We start from the raw sequence: 24,235 nt of genomic DNA on the forward strand, positions 1-24,235 counted from the left end.
CATCCTTTAGATGATAAAGCACTTAATCTTCTCCAAGAGATTTTGGAGAATACAATACCTGAACGAGTCAAGTTCTACTGTATTTTTAAGGAAATGGAATCTCACTGGGAAGAGCTGAGGTACAAGACTCAAATGTTGGACGCTGTCATACTTTAGTTATCTTTTGAACTGAGTTAGCTAAACCAATGCAAATTCTCATAAAATCTACGTGGACAATAATGTGTACACAATGGTTTGTAACAATTTGATTTAAAACCTACTAAAGAACGAAGGCAGGGAAGAGCACTGAGTTTTCAAAAGCCTAAAGTGAAAACAGTTCCAAGGAATATAAAAAGGTCATTTCCAGCCACTACACAAACTTGATTTATTCTCAGCATGATACCAACAAATCAGAGGTAGCATTCAACTGATCAGCTGTTTGAACTGGCTTGGTTACATATTGCTCCTTGCAGTACCCAACAGAATTGTATCTTCTTCATCTACATACTTAGATACTATTTATATGTCTCCCGATCAAGACTTTTCCCCTGTATTTATACTACATAAATAAAATAAAGCTATGATTATTAAGCTAGTGTGTTACTAACTGCAAAACTTTAAAAATACAAAGTGTTTTTAGATCACATGTTGAGATCTCTATTGTGCATACACAAAAAAATACCAAAAACAAAACCACCAACAAGTAAAGCACTCACCTAATGAGACAAAAAAAGTAATCATTCTTTTCTATCAAGGAACCTCCCCATTAGCATTTTGGGGAAGAGAAAATTCACTTTAGGATTTACATAATTTTAAGCGGCAATTACATTTAGGGAATGCACCTTCAATCCATGATCTTTTTGTTTCATATTTCCAGATGCTAAAGTAATTCATACTGAAGGATTATAATTAGCAAACTGTGCTTAAACATTAAAATTATATTGGAATTGGGTTTTTTCTTAAAAAAAAAAATCACAAAAAATTACCATAGACTAAAACCAACCCTTCAGATTGTGGCAAAAGTTTATTAAAACTTCAGAAGCTTCAGCTCAGAATAGCCAAGAGGAATATGCAAGTTGTAAGTATTTAAACTGTTCAGGAAGCACTGTGGATTCAAGAAGAGCAAGGCCAATGTACCATCTGGCATCTCTGAAAACACATTCCCAATCCAAGCAGATATTTGTTTTTGAGAAAGAGCTGTAATAAAAAACCAAGGAAGTACAGACTAGAAAAACAACAGTAGATCAATAATACAACTCATATACATGACCAAGTGGTCTTGTTTCCAAATTTACATTTTATTCTTGCTGATGATAAAATAGACTCCATCTTAATTCTTACTTCTTTCTGGGGAAGGAAGAAAAAAGCTGTTGTATTTTCACCTCTAGAAAACTACTAAAAAAGGAAGAGCACCACCATGATTCAACATTAACATCCTGGGATACTGTTAATTCCATGGAATTTCAAATCTTCTCCCCCAAGAACCAATTTTGTCTTTTTCCCTCATTATCATTGCATTATCAATATCATTAAAAGTTACTACAAGGATTAACATATGTCTAATGACAGTCCCAGTCCCAAAGGCGACATTTCAACAATAAGGAACAGTAAATACCAGAAAAAGAGTGACTCCGTCATCCTTAGGAACCAGATGCTGTAATTCAGGGCCTCTAAACAAATGCAAGAATGAAATATGCTAACAAGACAGCTGACTTCATGAATAACAAATCTGAAAAAGTTTACCTTAGTCCAAAAAGTATTAATTTAAAACAAGGAAGAAGAGACATCAATTTCTTAATCTTTCTGTAAGACACATCACAGAGGTACAAATGCACAAATAGCCCTGACTTAAAAATCAGGAAGAAAAGCATTCCATAAGTACTTCTTAAAGTTTTCCAAACTTAAAACCAAATCACCAACTAATACATTTAGTACTTTTGTAAGAAGAAACAGATATTGGAAATAAGTGTTACAAAAGTTATTTTAGAAGGGAGTTCTATTTCTGTCCCTCTATAACAATCAGATTTTTATGAAGTATTTCAACTTCCTGTACCTCGAAAGGGGAGGTATTTGCAAACAGAAGAAAAAAATTAAGCTTTACCGTGCTGTTATGTAAATATGTTCTGGATATCTACCTCCGCATCATAAGACCACGCATAATGCAAAACAACAGCCTACCAAGCCCAATATTCCATTTCTGACAATGGCCAACACTGAAGCGATTCAGAAGACTGCATAAATCTCTGGAAATGCAGCTAATTGCCCAACACCATATCCCAAGAGAAATTTCTTCCTGGCTCTGACTGCTCGGCTTTGATGCATGGACTGAAAACCAGTATTATCCTAGCTAGTACTCTTGCTAATGTGGTTAATCTTTACAAAACTGTATTATTTACCTTAGTGAATCATACAATTTAAACCCCATAGCTATGGGGTTTATACAAAAATTCTTCCTATTTATTAGTATTCCAACCTTCTATTGTTATGCAAGTCACCAAAATTGTTCCTTATTGTAAAAGTATGCTGGCAAGTCAATTGTCTTTAAACCCAATTTTGCCTTATTCCCCCTCCATTTTTGAACTTGCTGTTGCTTTTCCACATGATGAAGCAGAACAAGTATTTATTGAAACCTAGTTAATCTGAACTTCTTCTGGATCTGATTTTGTAACAAGAGCATATTGGAGAATTCATTCTTTCTTCGGAGGTCTGAGACAGTGCCTGCTGTGATAGTCACATTGTCATTTTACTACTAAACTCCAAAAAATTGGTGCAAAGAAGCAAATCCGAAATGAGATTAAAAAGTAAATAACAGTTTCATGTTAGTAGCTGACTGTCACTCTAGAATACTATTTGTTTTAGCAACCCTGAGTTAATGAGTAACCCATGGCTATATTATAACCATTGTCTTCCTTGGAGATTAGACTCTCTTTTGGACAGGTCTATCTCACAATATTTTTACTTCATGTCCTGTGCACTCCACCCACATTGCTAGTCTCCAGGGATCTTAGGGAAACAGGCCATTGGGATAGTTCCTGTAAGTAGCCACATTATTACTTTCAGTGGGAACATGGATCCAATTCAGATTATTTGTTCCCACAGCTGTTCGGTCCTGCCTTGCGGGTTTGTTTTGCATGTAAAAAGTCCATGTACTTGGCCATATACTAGCAAAAGGATAAGGGGGCAGTCAATTTCAGTTAGACTGAGAAACTTCATCTTGGCAACATCCTTTCATAACAATGCGATATTTTTCATCCAAAACTTACCAAAGCTAGGATGCATTATCCCTCTTATTTTAGCTAACAAGAGACCAGGTCTACTTCATTGTTTGGTCAACAATACCAAGCAGGTGAAATTAGCTCTCCCTCCATCTAGCTAGTAAAACTTTGTGTGCCATTTTTAAAAAGTGTAAGATTTAGGATACCGGATCATGGAATTAAGAGGAATAGGGAAGAAGCACATCTTCACAGTTCACTTTGCTAGGAACAAAAAGCTCTGGGTGGACTTGGTTTGCACGTGCAGTCTGGCTCCCCCATTATAACAGCCTTTGACCTCCTCCAAGCCTCGTGTACTTTTTCATGTTGAACTAGACATCTGTTAAATGAGCTTTCTAGAGTACTTGATCAACATAATAAGAACAGCAAACATGGAGCAGTTACCAAACTCTAGTTTCAAAGGAAATGGCAGAGGACACAATTTTGCACAAAGTGGCACATTTCAGCCCAACCATATTTCCTTTTCCATCGCACTGTCAAATCAAGCCCTCCAGAAAGCAAAGATTCTTTCCCACTCAGGTACTGCATAGTCCACAAAGGGCACACTGATGTAGTAGTTAGGTGCTCTCAAGTTCAAATCTCACATCATTCAGAGACATCAGTGTTTCTGTGTCTTAGCCCTTGAGACTGATCAGTAGTATCTATTAGCCTGACTTGTGATACTATCAAATTGCATACACTGATTTTTTGGCATAACTAGGACTAGAACCTTTGTCTGTAAAGTCACAGACCCAAACAAACCACATCCACACCTTATAATAAAAGTGTGCTAAGTTCACAAGTAGAAGAAAATATTATATACAAACTATGGGACAAGAACTAATGGCCTAGGTATTAAAGGGCAGGCAATCTTTGCAGCCATAGGCTACTGAAGTCACAACAGACAGCAACACAGGCAGCATACTAGGATACATGGGTAGCATGTTGCAGGCATCTATTTGCAAAATGTGTGCATGTGACAAATCAGGTCACAGACATTTATCTGGACAAATGATAAATTACTCCTTTAGGTCAAGTATGTACTGGAATTCCCCAGATACAAGTTCTTCGTGCATCTGTTTTGGCAGCTACAGTTCAATTACAAACAGTGATTCTACAAAAGATACTATCATGTGCAGTATTTCATAAAAATATCAAGGTCTTAGCAATAATGGAAAATAACTTATTCCATTATTATACCCAGACGGGAAAATTATGGTGTATGTGCTAGTGTGTATGATAGCTAGTTTTATTACATGTATAAGCACCTTCCTTCTTTCTGTATTTTCTTCCTCTTTGCTCAAATTCTATCCGCTTACTCCAACAGCAATGGCTGTTCTTAACACTGGGGACCATCAGCCTGGTGATCTCTCATATGCACTCTCAGGTTTGTTAAAAAAAAAAAAAATTTTTTTTTTTTTTTTTTTTACTGTTTGTCACTGCAAGAGTGCTTTCCTACACAGGAAGTCAAAGTTAGAGGAGTGAATTTGAATTCTATCTGTTAAAACACATTAAAACCTTCATGGAGGCTGTCATTCAGAAGTTAAGCAACCTTCACGTTAGCTTAATTTGTGACGCCCACAGAAATATTTAACACCCTTATATTTTACATTTTCGGCTTGGCTTAGATATACTGTGGATAGCCGACACACCCTGAACAAGTAGAACCAATGTATTGAAACAAGTCCATCTTTATAATAAAGTTACTTCCTTCTCAAGAAATTTTTGCCAACTAGAAAATTAAAAAGAGCCCATTTATCAGAATAAAATGTTTAAATATGGGAATTTAATAGATCTACTACGCAAGAATATTTCTTGTTTTATTTACTTAGAAAAAGAACTACATACATTTCTTCTGAAAAAAAAAAAAGGCAAGTGATTTTTGTCCTGCAAGGTGGTGAATAATTATACTGCATGTTTCATGAACTGCAGAAAATATTTCTCCATTAACAAGATGACTAATTGCAAGTATTCCCAACCAGTCAACCTAATAAATTTTCACTCTACCTAAAACCAAGATGGACTTGATTTAAACAAAAGTATTGATTCTATTAACAATAATGAGAAAATTCAAGTCTGTGAACATGTAAATAATATTTTGCACACTTGGGAAGTTATACCACATATAGCAACAGCTGCCTACATTTTAGTGGATGACTGAGCACATCCTGCCTGAAACAAGCCTGGAAAACACTTATAAACACTTGAAAAAAAAAAAAACAAAACAAAACCCACCACCTTATAGTACTGTGTGAAAACAGGAAGGCCACCCTTTAAAAAGTAAACCAACCACATTGCCTATATACTTGCAGCTAAATACCTAGCTGTGCATTACAAGCATTAACACAGGATCTCCCCTTTCATAGATGAGTTTTCACAGCACTTCACCAGCTCAAGCCTCAACAAGCTCAAGTGACTCGGGCCAGTACCTTCATATTCAGCAGGGTGGGGCAAGAGAGATAACCTCATTACAGACACTCTGGGGTTATAAGAATGCAAATCACCAAATTCAGCATTTTGAATAGCACCCGTAACTCAAAGCTAAAACCTGTGCTCTGCCAGACTACATGGTAAAAGCCTAACATATGCCTAATAAGAAACATTAATAAATACATCCAAAAAAACCTAAAATTTCAGGTTAGTCTTCAAAAATTGCTCATAACCAACAGCACCACAATGATCAAATGAGGAAGGGACACAACAAAAACAACTACCATTAGATGCCCATCCAGGAATACTGTGCGGAAGAAACAATACTCCTTAATGCCCAAAAAATAAAGCAGCAGAGGGACATCCAATTGACCCTCTACTTTACAAGATTAAGATCAGAATTGAACAAAAAAACAGCCATAGTCATTAGGCTGAAGTATCCCCTTCGCTATTTCTTCTGTTCATCTCTTACCAGTCAGACTTCTTCCAAACCTCAAAAATCAGCAAATTCAAAAAATGGTGCTATCTGGCTACAACAAAAAGAAGACACAGACAAGACCCGTAAATATGTCAGAACTGCAGGTTAGCACATGCACCCCAACCAGAAATTACAAATGAACCAAGAAAGGCTGGCTCACAGAACAAAAGAAAAGACGACATTGGAGGGGATTAGATGTATCTGAGGATCTGGATACCCGAGACCAGAACCAACAAATACTCCCATTTCTAATCTCTTTCCTTTTCTAGAAGATATTTATGTAACCTTAAATAGCAAGACCAGTGCCCACCTGTGGCTTTTTGAATGTAGGCTGGTCAGGTCCCTAAAAAGGTACCAGCCCCCTGCTAAATCTGCATGTGAGATTTATCCAGCTGACATGGAGCTATAGGACTAACATGGTTTTGTTCAAGACAGTCTATTAACATAAACAAGAGATACAAGTATGCCCAGGAGTTTTTTCTTTCTTCCCCAAGTACATCTGTTGGTCTAATAAAAGTTACTAGCCCTCACTAAAAACTGTCCCTTTCGTATCTGATGGAAAGCGGTCACACACTAACACTTTATTAGACATGGCCATCATGAAGGTTACCAACTGGAGTTCCAGCAACACCTGGATATCATCACAGAGAAGATTGACTGAAAACAAAGCTATTTATCATTTATCACACCTGACACAAACTTGAAACCACAGAGTTAACTCTGTAACCTGAGCCCATCCACAAAGTAGACACAAAACACCTCCTTGTAAAAAAACATCTCTACCCAGTTTTGCATAACCTGTTAAGATACAGTGTATGGAACAAAGCCTTTCCTGAACAACTCCCTGCTGTTTTATGAAAAACCATACAAAAGAAAGAAGTTCTCTAAATTAGTAAATTCTAGACTGAAGGAACATTAAGGTTGTAAAATGAAGCAGTTAAAAAAAAAATCAGTCTCAAGGTCACCTCTATGCAACCTGTTTCACACAAATTCTGTGCTTTGTGTATAAATACCAGGAAACTTCTCAGGTAAAAGTCCCAACTATTTACACATTTCAGTGTAGAGAAGGGACAGCAGTGATTCAGATGATAAAAATCCTGATAAAAATATTCAATGAACACCTTTCTGACCTGAACAGTGAAGGAAGAAAAAAAAAAAAAAAGGCACACAGATACATGCTGAAGAGCTCAAGTTACCGGACCTAGATCATCCAGACCTAGATCATTTTGACTTTGCCCTAACCACCAAAGCCCATGAGACGCTTGTTAAAAATACAGTTTTCTGCATGCTTACATTCTAGCTTAATGGATTTACTCTTTGAATGTTCAGAGTAAAAAGGAATTTGATCTATGACAGTCATTCTTGTCTTGATTCTAGCTTAATTTCTGACATTCTTCAGGGCCTTGAAAATTGTATCTAAATTCTGATTTTCTTTTTTTTTTTTTTTTCATGTGTGTTCAATACTCTTTTTCCACAGTCGGAAACAGAGTTTTGTGGATTGTGTGAAGACCTTGCACCCTAACCAGTTTCTCTTGGCTGGCAGAATAGAAGGAAACTAACTTCATATAAAACTGCCATTTTTTTCCCCTCCAAATGCTAAAATTATAGTACTGCTGTTCAGCCATTTACAGTTATACTCATCATTCTAACTCCAAAATTAAATAATTTAAAATTACTGCACACTGTCTCAGGAGCAGGGAAGCTCCTAGAGTACAAATGTTTTAAGTGCTGGAACAAAGTCATGAAGCAACAGTTCTTCCTTAAGTAGTCTCACTGATATAACAGTCTCCAGTAATATTATAAACAACAAGATTGCAAAAATAAATTTTAAAAAAACATATTTATTCATTATAAAGCTTAGTACAGTGAAGGGCACAGTCAAATTTTGTTTTTTTTAATTGCATAATAAGATGGGTAGAAAAAAATTGCTACAGAGGGCATTTAGAAACTGAACCTAGCACGTAAGTTTCACAACCTTATCACTGATTGTAGAAGGCTAAACATGGGTTAAAAATGATGCACAAGATTATTTCAATAGCATTCCACTAGCTGAGACACACATTAAAGTTGTTTAATAGGTCAGCAATGATTGCAGAATATGCAGATCTGACAACACCGAGTTCAAACTTGTGTACCCAGCTATCTAAAAATTGCAGTCTCTTATTAATTTTACTCTTTCAAGTATGCTTGCTCTGGGCCCACATCCAGTAGATGTAACAGATGGAAACTGCCAGTGAAATATGGCAAAGCTATGTAGGCCATCATGCGTGAACCAAGCTTCCTGAAAACTCTCTTCAATCAGACTGCTGGATTCAGCCAGGCGTGCAAAATACTACCTCCCTTCACATTCACACCATGACAGAGCAGCACTTTTCACAGGTAGATGAAACCTGATTTACAGCAAATTATAAATTCTGAGTTATTCATAAATATCCACTTCACTACGAGTATCTTTATAGTTTAGCCATAAACTGTATGTAACACAGTAGGACAGCAACTCTGACAGTGCTCCGAGGCCATTACCTGCTCCAAGATACCAGCCTAGTCATAGCATCTCCTATTTTCAGATACTCTGCAGTTCTTCCAAACAGTTCAAGCCAAAGGATACATCATCAGAAAATCGCTAATGATTTGCAGATAATTACCACATTACTACATGATTACATTCAACTGATTTAAGTCCTTGCTGCCACCAAATAGAGTGTTCCCTAAGCTTTATGTTCTCACCAGCTCCATAATGCTATTAACATTATTCATGTAGCTACACAAACAGGCTGCAGGAACTCATTTAGCTGAAAACTAACCTGAGGAGAGGAAAAAAGGAAAAAAAAAAAAAATTAGTTTTCAGTCAGATGAGCATCTTAACCTATCAGCCTTCCTGAATGCTGATGCTAACACAAAGGAGAAGAGGGTAACATGCAGAGACACACACGGAAGGAGTATTGCTACACTTTTAGAATGCTCAACTCTTTCTAAGGCAAGTAATAGTTCATTTTACTTTAAGGACCTTGAGAGTGATCTACTCTTCTTGTCCCTCAATAAAATCCTTGTTGGAAAAAGAATGCTTTCATAAGAACAAACCGGTATTCACATGCATTGTACTGACCAAAGGAAAGTAACTGCCTAGCTGATACAAATTATGTGGTTTGCTAAAGTAAGAGGTAAATGCAGGATTTATTTGGCATTTTCTCCAAGAAATTAATAATTGACTATACCAGGACACTTCAGGGAGCAAGGCTCTGCAGTTATTTTTTATTTGTTTTGCATTACAGCAGAAAAGCTGTAACAGTGACAATCTCAGTAATATAACCAAGCACTTTCAGAACCAGAGAGACATAAGGGAACAACCCACCTGAGAAGTTTAAATTGCTCTCATCCAGTCCTGACTCCTTTTCTACAACGATGATAGCCCTGGAAACTCGTATTTCAAACTAACGGCACCCTTCCACTACTATATTAATGAATATTACAAGTTAATATTTAATGGAAATATTCTTTTACCTGTGGACTATGTTATACTAGTTGTTTTCACAGCTAAGTTCTGGTTTAGCAAAGGTACTGCTCATGTCTGATAAGTGTATGAAATAATACTGAAGTCTTGTAAGTAAGCAGTGAACTGAGTGCAAGTGGCCCACAGACAGACCTAGATTTATCTGGGACCCCATAGGTAATGTTACACCTATCAAAAGAAACAAATAAGGAACATTTGAATATTTCCCTACCCAATGGGACTGGACATGTCTGGTTTACCAGTTCCGAGTTATTTTCAGCTCCCTCAAAGAAGGGAAAATGGTCTGTGAAGCCAAGAATTTGCGGGGAATGTAAGGCAAGGGAAACACCTGTTGTGAGGTCAGTTAAAAAACAGGACAAAAATATAAACCATGCAAGCGGTGGAAGGTGAGAGGTTGCAGCAGAGTTTCTAGGGGGAAGGCTGCCTTACAAAGGCAGGAGACTTTCTTCACTGAAGATGACTGAAGGGAAGAAAGGGGAAAGCATTCCTTACGGTTACAGCAGCTGAAGAACTTCCAGTGTTCTTCCTTCCTTCTTATAGAAATATTTGCTATAATTAGGAAGTTTCAAACACTACCTAGAATAAAAATCATTAGGTACCTTTTTATATAAAGATCTGCTAGGCAAAGACAGCAGTACTCTTCTTGGTTCAACTGTATTATGCACCAGCCAAGCTGACAGCTAAGTGTGCTGCATGATTTCTCACTGTTCCCACTGCAAGATGCATTCCTTATGATTAATGGACTTGATGATCCTTCTGGGTCCCTTCCAACTTGAGATATTCTATGATTCTATGATAATGCAACCCGTTCAAAAGCAACAAAGATTTAGTCTAACAGCTGAAAAATTAGCATATTGGATTTTTACTGACTCAGAACTAGAACACTAGTGTGCTTTTTTCACATCTAGTCCTTAGCTGTTCTAGCTCAAGGCTAGGACTTCTCTGCATAACAATGTTACTCGTATTTCACCATAGCGTATCTTCAACTGGACAGTGTCTTAAGGCCTTATGAGGAAATTTCTGAAAGACACTTCCATAAATGCAGAATGGGAAAACAACAAAACAGCGGTATGCGTTACTTTTCTTCTAGCCTTCAAAATCACTGCTGGGATAATGTGGCAAAATCCTATATCCAAAACAAGTGGAAAAATGGCTACCTTTATTTTAAGCCCCTAAGAGTTATAGCTAAATAAAATAAATTCATGACACGCAGGCCTCCTGTACTAGACAAATCTAGCAGTGTGCAGACCTAGAGAAGTCCTCTGCACTGTTTGTTAAAAATCATCAGTATAGCATATACTCAAAAAGACTGAATTTGCATAGTTACTGTGCTGTCTTAATACAACATATTTTCCAACTACCTATGCTGGTCAGATGAAGACTATGCAAGGCAGCATACATATGTGGTGTTTATAACAGATTAATTGACATTACAAAATGGAACTTGCAAGTGTGAAGGCTATTACATTGGATCAGGCATTCTTCAGTTTACAGCTGTAGCCACTTGCTCTATCTTGCAGATCACAGAGCACCTGACTAGACCGAACCTGTCTATGCTGTCTTCAGGCACAAATATTCTGATCAGGAGTTTGCTTCTTTCTTCTGCCATCTGTATTTTCCTGATCTTTCTAGGCCATTGCTCTTCTAACTGTCCTCAAAGCTGAAGATGTGGGATATGAGAAAAGGATAGCCTTCAACCATTTTTAGGCCCTCCTTTCCAAGTCACCAGAGCAACATACGAAAGAACAGATAATTGAGCAGTGGATGGTACGTCAGTATGGATAGCAAAACCTACAACTTCAAAACTAAAGACAGGAGGAATCCCTACTGCACACAGCCCCTTCTCTTTTACTCCACTTACACTCTAAGTCTGGGAGAATGAGCTGTGAATCTTTGTCAAGTCACCATAAGGCACAGAAAGGCAGAGAGATCATTCACTTGTGTAAAGTTAGCGTGCTCCCACAGCTTCTTACTGTCATAAATTCCCCCTGCAAGAGCTAGATACCCTGCTGTCCAGAAGCAAAAAGTTTTATTACACAACAGCAGTTTTGGATCTAAAATGTTATTTTTAACAAGCCACTACATGCTGCAATCTTCCCTTGGAAAAAGAGTCCTTAGTACCACAGGGAAACCAAGCCACATGGATGAGGGCACTGACATTTTACTGGTACCAGAAGTGCCTGTGAAAGGAGTGGACACTGCAGCTCACAAGTATGAGAGATATTTACACTGATCCTGGGATAACACAGTCCTCTGATGCAGAGAAAATATTGATACACATTCAACAGAACATAATATTCATTGAAGAGTTTAGAGGTAGCATTTCAGTTCTTGAAGATGCAGAGTTTTTCTTGTGCTCAGAGGCATTCAAGTAAGTGTCAAGAGGGAATGCCATTAGTTTACGGAAACAGAAGCTTTCTCGCACAGGGAAAAATGAGAGATCTCCCCCTCTGCCCATTTCCTTCACCAAGAGTCCCTTTTTATAGGGCTAGTCAACATAGTGAAGGCTTTTTAAGTAGCCCATACAAAGCCCTCCAGCTCATTTCTGCAGCGGTAGATATTTTCCCAGTTTAAAATGCATCTACAGATGTGTTTTGCCATCACAACGATGCTAAACTATTGCAGTTTTCTTAGTTTCAATCAGCATAGTCTATTAACCTGCTAAACTACAAATTTTATAGTACAGATGTAGCCCCAAATTATGTTTTGTGTTTAACAGGTGTTGGTAAAATAGTTTGATTCTCTCTCTCCCCCCTTTTTACATAACAGTTCACAATCCTTCTCTACTAGGAAAAAAATGTGTTACAGCATCAGACATCACATCTGAAGATTAAAATTAACTGACACCATGTCAGGTTTACCAGTACCATTAATATGTTTTACTCTTTTTTAATTATGAATTTTAAAACAAATTAAAAAGCAAGTTTCATAACCGAAGGAACAATGCCTGTCTTTGTTGCTACTTCAAGAGCAGATCAATGCTATTTGTAACACAAAAGTTTGGAATCTCTTCCAAAGAGGGTAACGTAGATCTCTGTCAGATGTCGGTGAGCCAAGTAATTAAGCAGCACTGATCTCTAGTCAAAATTGCACTGAAAATATATCCTATGTACAACAAAAAAAGCTCAAAATGGTCTTTTTTTTTTTTTTTTTTTTTTTTAAGTGGAGAGAATGCACTGAAGAAACCACAGTCTTTCACGAATAGCAATATTAAGGCTACGTTCAGTAGAAGGGTAAAAGATACCAACCAACAACAGAAAAGACTTCGGGTTTATTTTGGTGCTAAACTGAGCACTGTAACATGCCAGCAGCTCATTTTTTTCAGCTTTCTTCCCTAGGACTAGACTGGATTTTGAAGCACTTGACCAAACAGAAGGCAGCACCCAGAGAAGTTTTGCTGTGTGACCACGTAAGCCTATAGCTGTTTGTTAATCCATCATAAATTCACTATTGTTTATAAGCTTCAGCTTCCGTTTTTTGTATATTAAGCATTCTGAGGCGATCAGAGACACTTGGGCTGCTGCCCTTTGTGGTATGATTAGAACTTACCCTTCCCCCAATTTCCAAGAGACCACAAGTGAAGGGGAGGACCAGCAAGGAATAAAGCAGATCTCACTCTAAATCATCTATCGGATAAATGCGACACGAGCTTGAAGGGCAGAGACCTAGAACAGAAGCAACTATTACTGCCGCCTAATTTAACACACTTGCACTTGACGGTTAATTTCTCAGGAATACAAAGTTAAAACACAGAAGGTGTTTCTCATACCAAAACACTAAGAAAGCCCAACAGATGAGACATACAAGAAGGGTTCTTGTGAGCAAGTGCACGGAAAACTGTAACTGCAAACCAGCACGTTGCCAAAGCAGTGAGGAATAAGAAAGATCACAGTACTTTTATTAGTGGTGACACTCATTCGGGAAAGAGTGACAACACCAAGAAGCAGACCGATACAATTTGCTCGCCAGAGGCACAAGACATCGACACAAACTAATGGGTTACTGGGAGTGACCCGCTTTCCTACTATTTCTGCAGGTTTTTCTGCAGCCCTTCCCTTCTCACACAAAGACCCAAACAGCTGAAGTTTTCACTGAAAGAAAGGCTGAGTGAGTGACATTACCCAAATTTCTGCCCTGGCAGATGAACGTCCTCAGTTTCTTTCTCAACAAACAGCAAGAAGGATGTTTTCATTTATACACATAGTTGCTAACAGCAGCCATAATTTGGACAGAATAAGACAGGGTCCCTCAGGCCTTCCCACCCCTTTCCCCTTCAAAATATCAATGCTCTCCCTTCCTACCGTAACCCTCCCCAAAATCCACGCAAATAGAACTGGTGAAGTTTTAAAGGAGAGAACATTAAGAGCATCAGTGGGACAATACCGGGTTTGGTCAGGCAAGAAACGTATCGGGAAATAGCTGAGAACAAGCGAGTAATGCACAAATGACTCAGGATCCATTCCCATTACAATGGGGAAAACAGGCAAGTCTTTTTCCACACATGGACGGATCCACCCACCCTGGGTAAAAAAAGCAAAGGACAAATGCCAATTTTTTCACAGCAACTTCAAAAAGCCCAAAATATTTTTCATAAGAAAACTGGCATTTTAGCATATTGAGTTTGGCTAAACTAAACCTTGATTCTTTTCTGCTTTACAATATAATTCACACAAAATAAGTACAACTGTGTAAATGAGGCATTCTGAGTCATCCAAATGTCTTGCTTAAGTGTTGGGTTTGACTTTTTTGTAGTTAGAGTAGCACCTTGACACTTCAGCTTTTACTTTTACAAAAGAAATATAACATACCACCTGTGCTTTGTGGTTGTTATGAAACAAATAAAAACAAGCTTGTCATTTATATTTTCATTAAGACCATGTAATAATACAGTGCAGCCCTCTGACTTACAAGACACAAGTGTTGCAGCACATGGTGTACAGACCCCTTCACATGCCACAAATACTGCATTTCCACTGCTCAGCCTGCTGGAGGAAAATGCAGCCATCAATATTTACCCCACGGATATTCAGCATTCACTCCATCAGACTGAGGGGTCAAACTTCCACTAAAACATAACTGGTATTGACAACTGGCTCAAGAGTCGGCCACATCTTGGTTGAAGATAAATAACAAGTGCCGTAGTACTTTCACCAGCAAGTAGTTCAGCTGCAGACAAAGGCAATGCACACACAAGTGATCTTTCTAATGCACCACATCTAGCAACTGAGACAAAATAGTTTATTTTGTATTCTAGGCACATCACATTAGAAAAGGAGGCAACCTAGATGGTAAACATCCCATTCAGGAACCAGATCAAACTACTATAAAGAAGAAACTAAAGGCAGCAAGTTACCACTGCAATGCTGGTTTTGCTGAAACAAACCTGCTGCTCGTGAGATTTTGAAGCATAATTATTCACAGTTCACCTGAGTGCAGGTCGCCAGCACGATTTGTGCAGGAAGTAACCGAGTTTATCTTGCTTGGGATACTGGCAGCATATCAGGTCACTCCCATCAACTGCATCTCCCTCTCCTGCACTGAGGTTTTCAGACCTAAAAGCAGCTGCAAAGCGCTTTCTACCTTCTGTCTCTATGTAATTAGCACTATTAATCCCAGGCTATCCAAGCCCCCTGGCGTGGCTCTGATTTGGCTTTAATCTCTGCCGAGGTCTCTTCTTCCTCTCCAAAGCAAGCCATTTAAACCTTGGCAAGCCTTTCCGTTTAAAGTGATGTTCTGTTGCAGAGGTATTAGTCCCACGCTGCATTGGTGGGAAGCAGGGAGACCTGCAACGCCTAGCCTTCCTACACCCCCGAAGAAAGGAAAAGTTACTTCTTCAGAGCGCGACCGCTCGGGACGAGGCAAGGGCTCCCCTGCACCTCTTCCTCCCCTGAAGCGCAGCCGGCGGCACCCAGAGAAGCTCGCCTCTGTGTGGTCCAGCCGCCTTCTCTCACGCTTCCTCTCGCTGTCACCGCAGGAGGCGAACACGCCGCTTGTCACCCCCACCGCCAGTAACTGATTAGTCATTTGCGCCGCCCGCGGGGCGCCCCGCACCCGGCAGGGCGGCCGGCGCCTCCCCGCGCGCCCAACGGCTCGCCCTCGCGCCCCCAACGGCTCCCCCAACGGCTCCGGGCTGCCCGGCAGCGCGGAAGCCCGGCCGAGGCGGCAGCCGCTCCGGCGGGTGCCGGGCCGCGGGGGAAGGGGGGGCCCCACTCACCCCATGAGCCAGTCCATGGCTGGGTCCCGCCGCGCCGGCAAGCTCCCGCGGCCGCCGACTCCCCGCTCACTGCCCGCTCATGAGGGCCGCCGCCGCTGCGGGCGCGGGGGCCGGGCTCCTCCCTCGCTCCCTCCCCCGCCGCCCGGCTCCGGCTGGGCGGTGCGGGCGGGGCGGCCGCCAGGCTGCGCCGGGTCCCCTCCTCAGCCTGACACTCGCGCACTGGGGCGGCCGGAAGTAAACACACGGCGCTGGCGGCCGCCAGCCGCCAACCCGGAAGCGGCCCCCCGCCTTCCCCCCAGCCGCCCCCCCCGGGGCACGCTGGGAAATGTAGTTCGGGCGCGGCCGGTAACGCTCTCAAGGCCTGAGAGGCTCTGGCACGCCCGGGTGCCTCGGGGGCGCGGGGCCGCTGAAGGGTCTTCCTCCTGTCTGGGGGCTGTTGGTCCCCGGGCCGGGCCCTTCCAGCTTTAGTCGTCCGCCTCTGGGGGGACTTCACTGTCTGGGTCTGGGCCTCGGCGGTTCAGTTCTCGCTATGCCACGGGCTCCCCGAGGGGAGCTCCATGCCAGGGCCCCCGGGTAGCGCTGCGGTGATTACACCACCCTGCGCACGAGACAAAATGCGTTAATTCGTGAGGGCGATGAAAGCCTGGAGCTCCCACAGGGCCACCAGGCACTGACCCAAGCCACTCCTGCACGGAGACCGCTGTTCCTCTCAGCCCTTCGGCACCCCGAGAGAGTCCCAGAGCCTTGGACGTCGGGCACGGGCTGGCTGCCTCCCTCACCTGCCTCGTCCTTTCCGCTACTGGTTGCACCTTGTGCTCCAGAGTCTCCTCTTTGACTCAAAATCCTTCCTTTCTCAGTTCCTCTATTTGCAAAAATAACCGACCAACTACTAGCTCCACAAAACCAGAGCAATGATAGCTGCCCACACCCACAGACAGCCAAACACTGCACCTCTCCAAGATATAAACAATCCTACCTGTTTTAAAGAGGAGAAACCCTTTCCATGCAAATCACTGAGGTGCTGTGTGGGATGGGGTGGATGTCCTCTTCACCGATTTACCCCCGCCCCGAACAGCAGCACCTGCTTAGGTGGAGATGCTTACAGAGGCAGATCTGCTGGGGATGATGGCATGCTTTGGGCACGTGTATTAATTAAAACCTATTTGTGTTATGGGAGAGTGACAGTTACTTCCTTGGACGCCCTGTGGTCACCAGCTTTCTGAGGGAAGGACCATCTTTCGGAGGCTGTTCAAGCCATCATCCTCCTCCCCTGCCCTGCTTCCTCCACCCCACCGTGCCCCAAAGGGCCCTCACAGCCCTCTGGTGCTGTGGGTGTGGGGGTCCCCATGGCCCCTCATCCCACAGGCACCCACCGGTGGCCCCACTCATTCAGAGAGGATGAGTCGGCCTCCAGCCATCACACTGACTCCGACAACAGTTTCAACAGAGCAGCATTATCCTGGGGCTAGTAATGCATTGCAAGGGGGTGTCACAGGCGTGATTTAATCAGAACATGTCTTGGTCATGGTTGTTTTATATCTCTCTGTCTTGAGGAAAGGCGGTAGAATTATTTTGTATTAAAAACCATATTGCGCTGTCATTTTTAGAACTGACCTTGCCTCTGAAATCTGCCGGGGATCCCTTTGCACAACACATAACTGCTTTATTTTGCCATTCTCCTGTAACAAAACTTTACCCTGAGAATCAGTTGGGTATCCAGCAGTGTAATATAAGAAATGAAAGACCAGAACTTGAAAATGTATTCAAATGTGTTCAAACTGAGTATTTTGCTTTAACACCTGCATTTATTCTTTTAATTGTTTATAGTTTTAGTTACCTTTGCATTTAGGAAACGTAGCAGAGGATAGGAAAGAGGTCTTTTGTAGCAAAACCCCACATACTTTGCTAAGTAGCTGGGATGAGGATTTTTTACGTTTAAAATACCAGATCAAACCATCTGCAGAAAATAATTATCCTTTATGCAGACACTTGATCCAGTCATTATCTGCAAACATTTGAGAACAGATGTCCCTCATTTGAATTATGTTTTCTTGTTGCTCTTTGTTAGGAGTATTTTTGGCAGGGCATTTGAGGATGAGCTCCGTCCAATGTTATTGTGGGGTGCATTGTACCAGGAGTAGGGTGTTTAGTCATATGACACACGTTTTAAAGCAGAGATGACTTCTGATACAATGAGTTTGTCATGTCAGATTAGCTGTTTTCCCCCTGATTGTGTCAAGGAAAATATAGAGCAACTGGCACTGGGAGAATTACTGATGCAAAAGAAACTCAGGCAACGAGCATCTATTTCACTAATCTTTTGTATCGTACTTTCCAATGGCACAAGGCATTTATCTATATCTCACCTAAGGTGATTATTTTATAATTTTTTTCCATCGTCAAATTGACATTACACCTACTGCTTTTTTCCTTCTCCCCTCAGCCACTGGAAACCCCAGAAGTCCCTCTGGCAGACCGAGAATTTCACATTCATCCCCATTCACTCAGGTCCATCCGGAGCAGCTCTGAAGAGCAAAGGATGTGCCAATCCAAGAGCAGTCTCCAGTGGTTGTCCTGCAACTCCCCTTTTGTTTCTAAACCCTCTAAAAAATGCATCATAGAGATTATTTGTTTGACAATAGCAAGCCTGGCAGGCCTGGGGCTCTTTTGTGCTAAGCCCTATGCACATGCATAAAGAAAGGGTGCTCCTCATTCAGGGCAACGGGCCTGCGAGACCCTGTAGGACATGAATATAAGGTGCTTAACAAGAGATGGTTCTTGGCATACAGATGTGGTGGGAAGCGGAGAGGATCGGGGAGGTTTATAATGCTTGACGTTGGAGGGTTTTGCACTGACTCTTCTCTGGATTACTGTCCTGCAGCTTACTTGTGTCTAACAGGATTTAAAATGCAAGATTATTGCCAGACAGTCTGGGCAGAAAGGCTGCGGTGCGCCCCGTGGGCTTGCAGGATCTGGACTGCAAGGCTTTTGGCCTGTGGCGCATTGCAAGGAATACTGTGCTCACTCGCTCCTCTCCTCCTTGTTCTGCCACCCATATCCCCTGGCCTGGCTGGCACAAGAGGACCCCGAAAAAGTGCATGTCCTGCTCCTCCCAGCCTCCAGGCACAGGGTGGTTTTTTTTCCCAGGTGTTCCTCAGCAGCACCAGAGCTTTTCGGGAACTGGTGGGAGGCTGGGGGGCATCCCATGCAGACCAGACCACAAGAGTTGGGGCAGACAAACCTCTTGCATGAGGACCTGGCAGTCGAGTAAAGCTCTGAAGAGCTCAGTATAAAAGCCAAGGTACGAGACAGCGTGGACCTGAGGGCTGTCCCGGTCTATCAGAGGGCCCTGCTGGGTCCCGTAACCCCTGAAGAGAGACACTGCAGTGCTGAGACTGGCTCAGCGCTGGCTGAGAGCTGCCTTGGAACAGCAAGACTGAAGGTCTCTTTCCTTATTTTTCCCTCCTGCGGTTCTCATGACCAGATCTGTGCAAAACAGGATGTTTGATAGCAGCGCAGACAACGTCTGTCATACATAGCTGATTTTCGTATTGGCTTTTCAGTCGGCTTGCTTTGCCAGTCTGGTAATAAAGCAGTGCCACAGAGGACAAGCAGCTATGAGGAAGTAATCAAGGCACCCGTCTCTCTGCAGCTCTGTCCCTTTACTGCCTCTGATTTTATTGTCATTACCTCCTGCAGCAGGAAAAGTGCAACGCACAGGTGGGCAAACATCGCCTTGCATGGTCGAGCGCTAAGGAGCGGGAGTGAACTTTGCTCCCTTACTGGCTTATTGCATCAGAAACACCTGTCCCTCCTTCACCACCTCATGTTTGATGTGGGGCCGAGCGGCCTCATATCTGATACCTGACATGCCTGACAACAGCTCTGCGTGTTCCTTCTTCTCTTCCTAAGTGGCTGTGGTAGTGCTGAAGGAATGGGTGAAGGACAAAAGAAAGCATTGCTCAGGGCTGTATGAGTTTTCCTTCTCTTGATTTGAGGCAACATCATTCCCATGGAGCTCATCTTACCCTGGGCAGCTGAGAAGCATCAGCAAGCAGAGAGATGTGAGCTGAGGTATTTCCAGTGGGTGGCAGAGAAGCAGAGCAGGTGATGGCTGCCCTGACACAGAGGGGGTGTAACATTTTTCAGCAAGCTGCAAATCTGCTGCTCAGATCTGGGTCTTCAGCAACAGGAGGAGATACACCCTCACTGGGAAGACATGGCAGGCTGATGGGCTTGGGATCAAAATGGTGTATTTGTGAAGCTCTGAATGCAGCACTGGCTCTTTAAGTCAAAAACATCCACATACTCCTTCCCTGAGACAAAACGTCTTTGTCCCTGAGCATGAAACATATTACGGTTCAAATTCCTGCAGAGCCATTAGAAAAAGCAAAGTGCATGAGTCTGACAGCGTGGGCCTGCCTGCAACTCCGAATGTGATTATTAATCATGCTGGATATTAATAACAGCATCTCTTCTTGGTTGGAACATTTGATTTTTTTATAAATAAACACTGTGAGTGGTTACAAATATTGATTGCTGCCAGTAATAGTAAGACGTTTTAGATATAGTCTTGCAACAAGACAATCAATCCTGCTGAGGATGAGATTGGAAAAAAAAATGGCATTTTGGGTCTTGAACTAGCTGGGAAATATGGCTTGTATTCAGATGTCTGAGAGAGGGCTGAAGCTTCAGGGAGGAGGGCTGAAAAGTCTGTCCTTGGGGGTCTGCATTTCCAGGGATGCTGAACAAAGTTCAGTCTCTCTCTCCCCGTCACAGAAGAATAGAAGTATTAGGCATTTCCCCTTTTAGACAACAACTTATGAGTGGATGTTAAAGCATGAGACTGGTGGTGACTGGGTTTTATTTTTTCCCCCACTGATTAGGTATTACTGAGCAATGCCTGCCTCATGCCTCAACTTCCACATCTGGAAAATGAAAAAAATATTTCCCTCTGCATCAAAAGTCTTGTGAGAGAGAATGTGTAAGTGCTCAGAAACTTTCATTGCTTAGAAGTGCTCAAAATTAGGTGGATTTCTCTGTTCTTCCAAGCTGGAAATACAAAAATTATGCCAAAGTGTATTGAGTAATAGCCAAGAGAGTTTTAGTTTCAGCTGGGAAGCTTAGGAAATGCTGATGGCCACCCGTGGGGTCAGTATGCCTGGGCTGACCCACGTGTGTCAGGGAGCTCTGTAAGCCGGATGAGCGTGGGTTTCCTTTTGTCCCAGTGCTGGCGATGATACTGCGTCGTTGTGGACAGGCTATAACCAAACCCACGCTCTCATTTCGCCTGACCAGCACTAGCCAATTTGAATGGCCCGTCGGAAAGGGGAAGCGGGAGACACACACCAGCTCCGTTGTAGTTGGTGCCGCTTTTCCTTACTGATAAGCTCTTCCCCAAGTATATCTTAACCTACTGCCTGTGTCAGGGTGGAGAAAAGGGCACAGGGTGAGAAAGAGGACATGTATTTTTAAGTTTGGAGAGGGATTTCTACTCAGCGTGGTTGGGTTGTAGGCTACCTGCAAGCAAAAGGTGTTGCACGTCACTGGAGGCCTGGGCTTGCCCATCCCCACTGGTTTTGCAGGAAGATGGAGACAGTGCCGGAAATTGTTTGCATTATTTTCCTAATGCCACATCTCTCTCCCAGATGGCAAAACTCCCCCTAGGCCTCTGCCTCAAAAAAAAACAGCAGGCAGCAAAAAGCCTGCAAGTCTGTTTTTCAGAGTCCTGGATGCTTTTAACGAGTCCTTGACATTATTTGCAAAGACAAAGAACAACTTTCTGGCATATCTTTCCCTCTGGTACAACTACACGTACGGCAGTTCACCACGTAACCTCCGCAGCGACCTCAGAGCCTGTGTCACGTCTCCTGCAGAGCCTGGAGATGCGCAGTCCACCTGCACACGCACCGGGCGCTTCTCATGCAGGGCAGAGCTTGCCCCCCGACGCCGTATGCCCAAATGGAAGCAGCCCGGGATTTGCAAACCACAGGGACGACTGAGAGACTCTTGCCAGGATGGCACCTGAGGGTTTGCTTCGCGGGTCCTGCGCGCCGGGCTGGGTGCCCGCCGCCTGCCCACGGCCCGGGGGCGGGAGCACGGCGCGGGCTGGATGCGGCCGCGGCCCCGCTGCTGCCGCGGCCGGGGAGCGGGACGGGGGCTCAGCGCCCCGCAGGCGCCGTCCAGCCCAGCGCAGGCTTGGTGCCGGCGGTACAAATGAGGCCTCCGATGGCTGCGTTAAAGCGTTCCCAGCCCCCACCGATTACAAAGGGTGCCTGGCAGAACAGGAGCCTGTTTGTCTGCCGCGCTCTGCACAAACAGTTGCTTCTGTAAATACATCTCACATGAGCAATCAGCCCCAACAATAAAGAGGTCCCATCTCTGCCGAGCGGTTCAGGGAAGCTGCTCTTTCACCGGGCACCAAGGAGGAGCTCAAACAGCTAGCTCTCCCCAGCCTGCCGCCTCCCCAGACACCCGCAGGTCCGGGTCTGCAAAGCATCCCCTCCCTGCTGCTCCAGCCCTCTCGGCCGGGGCGCGGTGCCTTGGCGTGACACGCGTGACGCCACCGCTCCCAGCGCAGCCCCCGGGTGACAACCGAGCGGCGTGGGGCTGCGCAGGGAAGGGGCACACGTCGCTCCTCAGCTCCTGTGACACCCTGGGGGCAGGGAGAAGTTATTTTAAGGGCGCAGGAAAGATTATGCTATGAAATTGAAGCTGGCTCTCACCGCGCTTGGAAATCACCCAGCTCAGCAGCCATTCTTATCACTGACTAAATGCAGTCGTAATTATTTCTCCTCTCCCTCCATCCTCACCTTGCTAGCATTTTTCTCTTTCATCTTGCACAATTAAAACCTAAAACCAACCCAGGAAAAGCACTAATCAGTTATTATTCATGCATACTTGCAATGCCAGGTAGAGGCCTCAGCTGGACAGCCGGGCTGCCTGTGCCAGGCTCTGGTCATTGCAAAAAAACCACAAAGAGAATTATTAATACCAAAGCCCTGGAAGTCCTGGCCCCACATCTGGAGGGGAGATGTCAAATGCGATGAGTACATCACTAGCCGTGTGCTTTGATGCACAAGCCTCTTCTCTGTACGGTGCACTCTGTGCTAAAAAAAAAGGGGGAAGAGGCAGGGTGATGTGGAGTGGACATGGTCACTCCTGAGCATCGGGCAGCCTGCTGCCTGCCCTCTAGGACTGTCTGGGGAGGGCAAGTCCTGTGTCCCACATCGCTGTCACGGAGGGAAAGGGAGCTTTCGCTAACGCTGCTGCTCTCTTTCATTTCTGGCCCTGCTGCGTGAACTCAGTTCATCTTCTCTAAATGTTTCCATCAGTGAACACACCTTTTTCTTATGGGGGTTGGGGGGTGGGAATTGAGGCTGAAGTGTTCCTGTGCTGCTGTCACTTGCTCCTACACTGATATCACTGGAGCCTAGCTGCAAGAAGACAGCCAGTCTTGCAAGACTTCTGCAAAAAAACAGAAAAAAACAGTGACACAGGTGCTTGCTAACGTATTTGGGAACAGCAGAAACCCCACATTTGCTTCACTTCGCCAACACCTATGCTAGAAAAATCTCTTTATTTTGCCGGATTTCGAACTGGGCGATAAAGCTCTGTTCCCTGCCTGTGAGGTCGAGCGAGACGCCCGTATGCTGTCCGCGGGGCTCCACGTCCCAAGAAGACTCAATGGCACCATCTGATGGCCATAAGAAAAGCATCCAGTAAGAGCTGCTCCCAGAGATGGAGTAGGGGGAAAAAGTTCATGTGAAAGCTATTCCCAACCAGCAACACTGTTTCTAGCTAGGCGCAGATAGGGTAGTGGTCTTGCTGGAGAGAAAAGGAGGCTTTGCGAGGGGTTGAGGAGTGTTGAGAGGTGGGCTGGTTTGACCTGCGTGGTGGGAACCGTCTCCCCTTCCTCACTTGGCTCCTGGAGCACCTCTGGAGCAGGTGCGTGGGAAAGGCAGGTGAGCAACAGCCAACTTGCAGGGTGCAACTGGGAAAAATGTGGTGTGCTGCTGAGGCTCCCCAAAACCAGCTCAGGGCAGAGTGCACAGTGCCAGAACTGGTGTGTTGGTAGAAACAAAAAACCGCTGCCAGAACAGCCTGCAGAAGGGAAGGCTGAGCTCCTGCTGCGGCTCCTGAAGAAGATTTGGGGTGCATGGGTGGCCACGTGAGGCTCTGTTGATGCAGGTGGTTCAGATCAATGGGGATTCTTTTGGTAAGTGGCATTTCATTGATTTTTTTCTATGTATAGGAAGTGTTGATTTCTCCAGCAAATGCTGTAAGTGAAGGTCAGGTTTATTCCATGTCTACTTCGCAGCATTAGCAATGGGAGGCAACCTGTCCTCTTTCTCCTCTGACTCTGACAACTG

At 43.6% G+C, this 24,235-nt stretch overlaps 1 protein-coding gene across 2 annotated transcripts in view; it reads right to left on the bottom strand.

Annotated features, from left to right (window-relative positions):
- MOB2 (MOB kinase activator 2) overlaps positions 1-16,033 on the bottom strand; it is a 121,128-nt gene extending 105,095 nt beyond the window's left edge. The window contains exon 1 of one of the 2 annotated variants that reach the window (XM_082316747.1): positions 14,558-14,599. In XM_082316747.1, coding sequence (XP_082172873.1) covers positions 14,558-14,580 — 23 coding nt within the window. In that variant the 5' untranslated portion in view covers positions 14,581-14,599. Of the gene's footprint in view, positions 1-14,557; positions 14,600-15,863 lie in introns of those variants that run through there. The other variant, XM_082316748.1, reaches the window with a different exon arrangement.
- Positions 16,034-24,235: the final 8,202 nt, after the last annotated feature.

The sequence above is a fragment of the Platalea leucorodia genome, assembly GCF_965183815.1.
Source record: "Platalea leucorodia genome assembly, chromosome: 7".
Classification (NCBI taxonomy): domain Eukaryota; kingdom Metazoa; phylum Chordata; class Aves; order Pelecaniformes; family Threskiornithidae; genus Platalea; species Platalea leucorodia.